Source organism: Nannospalax galili, unplaced genomic scaffold, assembly GCF_000622305.1.
Source record: "Nannospalax galili isolate Female #2095 unplaced genomic scaffold, S.galili_v1.0 scaffold332, whole genome shotgun sequence".
Classification (NCBI taxonomy): domain Eukaryota; kingdom Metazoa; phylum Chordata; class Mammalia; order Rodentia; family Spalacidae; genus Nannospalax; species Nannospalax galili.
The window spans coordinates 34,471-43,218 of record NW_008333794.1 but is presented as its reverse complement, the minus strand read 5'-3'; the positions used below and the strand labels follow the sequence as shown (position 1 = coordinate 43,218).

At 39.6% G+C, this 8,748-nt stretch overlaps 1 protein-coding gene across 1 annotated transcript; it reads right to left on the bottom strand.

The window, feature by feature from the left end:
- Positions 1-6,905: 6,905 nt before the first annotated feature.
- On the bottom strand, positions 6,906-7,823 carry LOC103730374 (olfactory receptor 14A16-like). The gene has a single exon (XM_008828595.1). The coding sequence runs from the start codon at positions 7,821-7,823 to the stop codon at positions 6,906-6,908; it is 918 nt and encodes a 305-aa protein (XP_008826817.1).
- Between the last annotated feature and the right edge of the window lie 925 nt (positions 7,824-8,748).

Sequence of the window (8,748 nt, the reverse complement as noted above, 5' to 3'; positions counted from 1 at the left end):
TTGAGCCGTAGAAAAGTTGAGGAGGTTGTGGAGATGAAGTCAGGAACTGGGAAGGGAAAACAGCTATGTAGCATTGACTGTAGTAGATGTGCAGTGTAGAATTCCAGTGACAAGATGCATCATGACAATCCTGGAGACTCTAGACTATATGGAAGGATGAGTGTGGTGACACATACCTATAACTACAGAATTTGAGAGGCAGAAGCAAGTGGATCCCTACAAATTTGAGGCCAGCCCAATTGGCATAGTGAGTTCCTTGCCAGTCAGGACGGCATAGCAAGAGCTTGACCCAAACAAGCAAAAAATAACTAAACAAAAGCCAGCAACAAAACCAGTGAGCGAGAAATTGCCTGATCCTGATAGAGTCTCATGGATGGAAGTAATTACTCTCAGGCAAGGACCATGAGACACTACTGAAATAGAATCTGGAATCCTGATAGGCCAAGAACACCCGACATAAAAGTAAATGCAAGTGTACGGGTACCTTCTATAGAGGCTCAGAAACTGAAAACTGCTGGCAGAAAATGTGATCACCTGGCACAGCAGAGACAAAGTGGTAACTGGTCAATCGGAAAATAAAATACTAAGGGAAACATCTCATACCTACTAGAAACTACATAAAGCTGAGTGTGACATAGAGACTATTATCAACAGGAAGAACAGTCTGTTGTAGCTTATTTGAATTACTGAGACTAGCCACCCTCATCCCATCTGCAGAACCAGCTACAAAAGAAAACTGTTGTAAGGAGAAAAAATTATATATCCTAACTAGGAAAAAATACTGACACTATGACATTTTCTATTTATATTTTACCTATTACTAAACGTTTAAAAACATTTAAAATGTTTTTATTAATTATGTGAGAATTTAATGCATACATAAAATGTATTTTGTCACATTTACCTTCAATATTTCTCTAACTCCTCCCAGATCCATTACCACCTCCTAACCCCCTCCCACCTTCATATCCTTTTAGTTTTAATATAACCCACCAAGTCCTATTTGTGTTTCCCATTAAAGAAAACTGGCTATCCTTCCATTGCCTATTAATAACATCTCAGCTAGGGTTGGTGGTGCATGAGTCCCTCTCCCCTCCATGCTAGAATGTTGACTGGCTTGATTTTGTGTGTGTTGTGCAAGCAACCGCAGCTTCTGTGAGTTCATGAGTACATCAGTCCTGTCATTTCCATAAGACACTGTTTCACCCCACTTCTCCCCAATGTTTGACTCTTACAGTCTTTCCACTCCCTCTCCCTCTACTATGATGTTCCTTGAGCTTTGTGGGGAGGGGTGCAATTTAGATGTTCCATCTGTGGCTGAGCACTCGACCAACTCTTATTCTTTGGCCACTGGTGAGTTTCTGATTTAACTGCCATCAACTACACAAAGAAACTTCTCTGATAAGGACTGAGAGATGCACTTTTCTATGGATACAGAGATACAAATTTAGAGGGTAGTTTGATACTATGTACATTTAATAAAATAATAGTAATAGGTTCACCCTGAGACTTGTGCACTTTCCAACCTTGGGTTCTTGACCAGGTTTATAGTACTCAGTATGCTTTGTTCTCTAATCAGAAAGAAGTTGGTTACCCCCTAACATTCATGACACCATTGCACCCATGAGCATAAGTTGAAAACACCAGTCATTACTGTAGTTCACAGAGTTCACAGTTAGGTGAGACCATTGATGACTTTTGCCTCCAGTCTATGTAACACCTTCTGGTACTATGAAAGATACCTATCAGAGAGGAAACTTCCTGATCATTGACAATTTGATTTCTCTATTCAAAGTGTTCAAAGTGAATGACGTCTTTAGTAATAGGGTCTTACCATTGAGTTCTGGTGTGTTACCAAGAGTAATGGCAATAGCCTGTATTCTTTGGGGGTTCTCTGAGAAACCCTTGACAAAAAACTTGAGGGAAGGTATGGCACATCTGGCACTGGGGATTTTGGTTGACAACCTATGACTTCTGGGAGGAATATTATGCACTATGTAGGGTAACTATTTTATATGAATATGTGTGTATTTAGGAAGCTTATAAAATAGTAGGTCTCCATTTGGTTTGTTGAAATATCTTCAATGTTAGCTATCCTCCCGCCTTCTCTCACCTACTTTCCCATCCCTCTCCCCCACTTAAACCTCCCTCCCCATTATTCTCCATTTCCCCTTCATACCACATGTATTCCATTCCCCCCGACATTCTCTCTCTCTTCACCAATGGTCTCTTCCTAGTTTTTTGGATTGACTAAGCACTCCAAGTTAAATATACAAATCTAAAGATTCAATGCTAAGATCCACATATGAGTGAGAACATGCAATGTTTGTCTTTCTGGCTCTGGGTTGTCTTTTTAGTAAAATATTTTCTAGTTCCACCAATTAACCTGCACATTTAATTTTTCTTTACATTTGAATAAAATTTCATTGTGTATAGGTACCACATTTTCATTACCCATTCATTGGTTGATGGACATCTAGGCTATTTCCATGTCCTAACTATTGTGACTAGAGCAGCTGTGAACATGGATGAACATATGTCTCTTCAGTAGGAAATAACATTCTCTAGGTATTTGCCTAGAGGTATATTTGGAGTGATATAATTGGGTCATATGATATATCTATATATAGTTTTGTTTTTTTGTTTGTTTCCTTGTTTTTAAAGGAATTTCCAACTGATTTCTAAAGTGGATGAATCAACGTGAACTTCCACCCACAGTGCATGAGGGTTTGCCCTTCCCTATATTCTTGCCAGAATTTGTTGTCTTTTGTTTTCTTAATCTTAGCAATTCTGACTGGATAAAATGTAATCTCAAAGAAGTTTTAATTTGCATTTCCTTGATGGGTAAGGATGGTGAAAAGGTATTAAAATATTTATTCATTTGCATTTTTTCTGAGAATTCTCTGTTCAGTTTCATATTCCACTTTTTAATTGAGTTGTTTGTTTTTTTGGTGTTTTAATATTTTAAGTTCCTTGTATATCCTAGACACTAATCCTATGTCAGATGTATAGCTGGCAAAGACTTTTTCCTATTTTATAGACTGCGTCTTTGATTGACTAACAGTTCCCTTTGCAACAGAGAAGATTTTTAATTTCACAAAGCCCTAATTGTTGATTTTTGATCTTATTGTCCTTAATAGGACACTGGGTGATCAGTCCTACCTGAGCCTATATCCTGAGGCATACTCCTTATTCCTTCTTATAGACGTTTTAGTTTCAGGTCTAAAATTGAGATCTTTTATCAATTTGGAATTTGTGTACAGGGTCAGAGAGAAGAATCAAGATTAATTCTTTTTACATGTAGATTTCCAGTTTTCCCAAAACTATTTGTTAAAGATGCTGTATTTTTTCCAATGTATGTCTTTGGCATCTGTTCTTGAGTCTATTTATGTGGAAAATTATGTGTACTGATTTACATATGGTTAACCATTTCCACTTCCCTGTGGTAAAGCCAAGTTGATTATGATGAATAGTCCTTTGGATGTGTTTTTTAAATTCTTCTTGCAAGAATTTTATTGAGAATCTGTACATCTATGTTAACCAGAGAGTTTGGCTTATAATTCTCTTTTTTTTGGGTTGGGTCCTTATTTGGTTTTGGCATTGGTTTTAAATATAGTAGTGTTTGATTTACAAAATTGGATGAGAGCTTATGTGCTTGTAATTGTAGTTTCTTCTTGATGAATCCCTTGACCAGCAGGAAGTAACCCTCTTTATCTCTTCTGACCAGAATTTTTTTGAAGTCTATTTTGTCACATATAATAGCAACATCTGCTTGTCATTGTTTCCATTTGCTTGGAGCACTTTTTTCCATCCTTTCACGCTAAGACAGTGTTTATCTTTGATGGTGAAATGTTTCTCAGAGGCAGAAAAGAAGGACTCTGCCTTCTAATCCAATCTGCTAGTTTGTGTCTTTTGATGGGTGAATTCAGAACAATAATATTCAGAGGTATTATTGAAAGATAAGTATAGCAAGGCCCCTCTACTGAGCCATGGACAGAGATACAGGAATGAGCTTTCCAAAACCTAAAAGGCCCTAGCTTTGGCCTTGCTGATGTGTACCATTTCATTCATGAAGCCTGGGAGATTGCAAAAGGCTTACTTACTCAGACTTTGGGGCCCTGGAAAAGACTTGCTCTTATGCAAGTACTTAGACCCAGTAGCTTCAGGATGGCCCTCCTGTCTATGCAGCATAGTGGCTCCTGCTCTACTAGTGAAAGGCTGACAAGCTCACCTTGGGCCAAGACTTAATCCTTATGTCCCATACCCCATGCAATAGAGAGCCTCTTCCTGGGAATGAATGGCTGATGGAAATCAAATGCCTGCATTACTCAGTAGCAGAGCCTACTCCTTAATCAGCCCTATCTCACTTTTAGCCTGTCAATGCTGATAACCAATGATTGCTCAAGGTTCATGCCTCTACATGACTGTGAACGGCATGTCTATGTATGTATAATGACATGTATTTGCTATCATTTTTATCTGTATTACAGAAATGATAGAAAATATTTTCATGTAATGTTTCCCTTTTTATCTCTGATTTTATTGATCTGGGTCCTTTTTCTCTTTTGACTAATATGGGTAGAGATTTGTTGATCTTAATCTTTTCAAAGAACCAACTCTTCTTCATTGATTCTTTATAATTTTTTTTTGTTTCGATTTTTAAATTTCAGCCCTGATTTTGATTATCTCTCTGGTCTACTCTTTTGGGGCATTGATTGTTCTTGTTTTTCTGAGGTCTTCAGGTGTATCATTAAGTTACTACTATGAGATGAGACATCTCTCACTTTATGATGTATGTACCTCCTGCTATAAACTTCCCTCTTGGAAATAAAGTCACGGTGCCTCATAAATTTTGATACGTTGTGTTTTCATTTTCATTAAATTTTAGGGATTTTAAAATTTCCTTCATTGACCCAATTTTCATTTAGTAGTGTGTTCTCTAGTTCCCATGGATTTCTGTATTTTTTCCCATTTCAATTGTTGTTGATATCCAGCTTCACTCCTTTGTGGTTGGAAAGGCACTGGATGTTATTTCAATTCTTAAAAATTTGATGAGACTTGCTCTGTGCCCTAATATGTTGTCACTTTTCTAGAAAGTTCCCCAGGCTGCTGAGAAGAAAGTATATTCTTTGATGCTTGGGTGGGATGTTCTGTAGATTCTGTTAGGTCCTTTTGTTTTATGCTGTCATTTAACTCTAGGGTTTCTCTGTTGAGTTTTTCTCTAGGTGACCTGTCTCTTGGTGAGAATCCTGTTGGGATTTGCTTGACCCCTGCTGGCTACAATATGAACTCTCCAGTTGACCCATGTGACCCAGAGACTCAGGCAGGCTGCCTTCCTTTGACATTACCCCTGTTCCCACTGCCACAGTTTACCAGCAACCTCCAAGTCTTCTTGACTTTCTACCTCTCTTAGGGATTCATGCATTAGGAACTCTTCAATTGCCACACATGGTCTGGAGATCCAGACAGGTTGTCCTACCCACCTGCCTCCACCCCAAGCCCAGAGGTCAGTTCTATATCATGGCCAGGTCTATATGGGTTGGTCTTTATTAACCTCAGCTGCTGGGGGTGTCTTCAGAAACCGCTCCCCTGCAAGAAAGCAATGCTCAGAACCTGACTACCCTAACACACCAACCAGTCAACCCACCAGAAGGCCCAGAGACTTTCTGAGATCTACAACCCAATCAATAATTTCTAACCTGGCCTTAGCCCACTTCCACTCAGGTTGGTGTAACATCCTCCCCCTGGTCACCAGAAAGTACTGCTCAGTCTCACTGTAACCCCAATCCCTGCCACCAAAGGAACATCTGTAGAACCATGTCAGCTTTCCACACACTTCTGAAGCTTTGCAGTGAAGATCTATTAACTCCACAGGAGGTTTACACCTGGGCTCAGATGTTCACATATATACACCTCTGTGTGTGTGTGTATGTGTGTGTGTGTGTGTGTGTGTGTGTGTATACCTGTGTGTACTGAACAGTCTGATACCCCATCTGCACAGCAACACAAAATTACCACAAGAATAAACACAACCATTCAGACGGCCTACATCCTCGCACACTGAGGTAACAGCAAACAAACACACAAACACTGGCTCAACAAAGGTAAGACCAAATATCTGTACCAGGAAACATCACCAGTGACCTAACTCTAGATGTCTAAGTCCAGTCACTGATATTTCTTATAAGCTATTAGTAACTGCATACATTGGAATAAAGCAGTTATTATTTCCCCAGTTTTTCAGCTTAGAAATGTCCACAAGTCACACTGCTCAACTCTTGGGTGCCTGACAAGTCTGTATTCCTCACTGGAGTCGCTAGTGAAAACATATGTTTCTTCTCTTCTCCAAGCCTTAGATGCTGAAGGCATTCTGTAACTGTGGACAACTTTCCATCTTCAATACTGAGGAAATAAGCTCACTCTCCCAGAGATACATGTTTGTTTCTCTGAGCCAAATCTTAATTTCTTGGTTTTTAAAAAAGTTGTGATTTTATTGTGAACACTGCGATAATGTGCCTATTCCAAGTAGATTATATTAATCATGCATGCTCAGTGCCTTTACAATATAGAATAATGTGTTCAAGAAATTTCAAGAATCCAGAAGCAGACAGTCTTCTTATATGACTCAGAAGTCTATTGCAGTGCTTTTGAAATTGGAATTGCACACATGCATTTTATGTAACTAATACACAGTTCATGCAGGTTCTGAGATAATTGTTGTTGATTTAGGATTATAAATTTGTACACCCATTTCTAGAACTTTTAAAGCAATTATTTAAGATATTGAACTCTTTACATATCATAACAAATGCGTATAATTGGAAATGGAGACGGTGCAATATACAAAACACTTCAGGTAGCCGTTCTTCATGCTGACTGCTTTCACCTATAAAACTCACAATAATCTAGTTGCCATAAAAGTTCAACAAAGCAGCTTTGATTTCCTTATTCCTTAGGCTGTATATTATAGGGTTCATAGATGGAGGCATCACAGAATAGAAAACAGATATCAAAAAGTCCAAAAGCTGTGGGGAATCAGGAACTGGTTTCAAATAGGCAGTGACAGCGGTGACTAAAAATGTGGAGACCACTATGAGATGGGGTATGCAGGTAGAGAAGACTTTTGATTTCCCCTGTAACAAGGGCATTCTCAGCACTGTGTTGAAAATGTAAACATATGAAAACCCCATGGTGATTGAGCAGAAAAACACACATATGAGACCAAAGATGACACTGATGTCAATGGTGATATGCATCGTTGAGCAGGAAATCTTCAGTAAAGAGGAGACATCACAGAAGAACTGTGGCACTTTTCTGGAGCCACAGAAAGATAAAGAGAAGGTGCCATATGAATGTAGGAACCCAAAGAGACTTCCAAATAGCCAAGAGACAGCTACCATTTGTACACAGACTGCCCTGTTCATTATGGCATCATAATGTAGTGGGTGACAGATGGCAACATAGCGGTCATAGGACATGGCTGTGAGGAGGAAAAGCTCAGATGCGGCAAAGAAAACAACGAATAAGACCTGACACACACATCCTGGGAAAGAGATAGCGCTAATGTGAAAAAAAGAGCTGAGAATGAGCTTTGGGACTGTGACTGAAATGAAGCACACATCGATGCAGGACAAGTTCTTCAGGAAGAAGTACATGGGGGTGTGAAGACACTGGTCCACAGTGACAAGCATGATGATGAGAAGGTTCCCCATGAGGGACACCAAGTAAATCAGCAGAAACAGAAAGCCCTGGAGCACCTGGAGCTGCTTGCTGTCAGAGAATTCCATGAAGAAGAAGTCTGTCTCCGCAGTGTGGTTGGTCATGTCATCTGCTGATTAACTAATGTGAAACAAAGGAAGGAAAAGATACATGAGGAGCTCATGCTGAGCCTTCCTCTTAAAGATTTTATGTAGTTCTTATTTTCTCATCTTCATAATTAGGAAATGGAAATTTCAGAACATACCACTCAAATATAACACACATAATGTTGAAAATTTATTTATTTTTATTTTGTTTATGAGTGTTTTGCCTAGATGTATGTAAGGGCATCTGCATGTGCAATGCCTAGAGAGGCCAAAAGAGGGTGTTGGATACCCCTGGAATGGGACTTACAGATGGCTATTAGCCACCATGTGGGTGCTGGGAATCAAATCTAGGTCCTCTGCAAGAGCCGCCAGTTACTTGACCCCTGAAGCATCTCTCCAATCCCTTGTCCAATTATTTTATGTGTAGGCATGTATTGCTTGCATGTAGGTAAGTGCAGTCATGTTGTGCAATGCCCGAGGAGGACAGAAGAGGCTGTTGGATCCCCTGGAACCTGAGTTACAGACAGTTGTTAGATGCCATGAGGGTTCTGGGATTCTAACCCCCGTCTTCTGCAAGAACAGCCAGTGTTCTTAACCACTGAGCAATCTCTTCAGTAAATTTACTACTACTATTTTGCTAATGGGCATATTATTAATTTGCTCTTTAAATTTGTCTCTTTCTATCCATAGATTAGTGCAGCTCTCAGACTTCATCACAGAAAATTCTTCATGCAAAGGACAGTGGTTAATGAGGAAACTCACAGGTGGTCAGAGCACAGAGAGTAAGTGTCAGTGGAGTGCTCAGCCACAAATGGGACATCTCCAGCACACCCACTCCCTGAGGGTCAAGGACCATCATGGAAAAGGGAGTAGAAAGATTGTAAGAGTGAGAGGTTGGGGAGGATTGGGGTGAAACAGTCTCTTCCGGACATGACATGACCCC

Bases quoted from the DNA above. Each gene is read 5' to 3' on its own strand.
- LOC103730374 (XM_008828595.1), bottom strand. From the start codon at position 7,823: ATGACCAACCACACTGCGGAGACAGACTTCTTCTTCATGGAATTCTCT.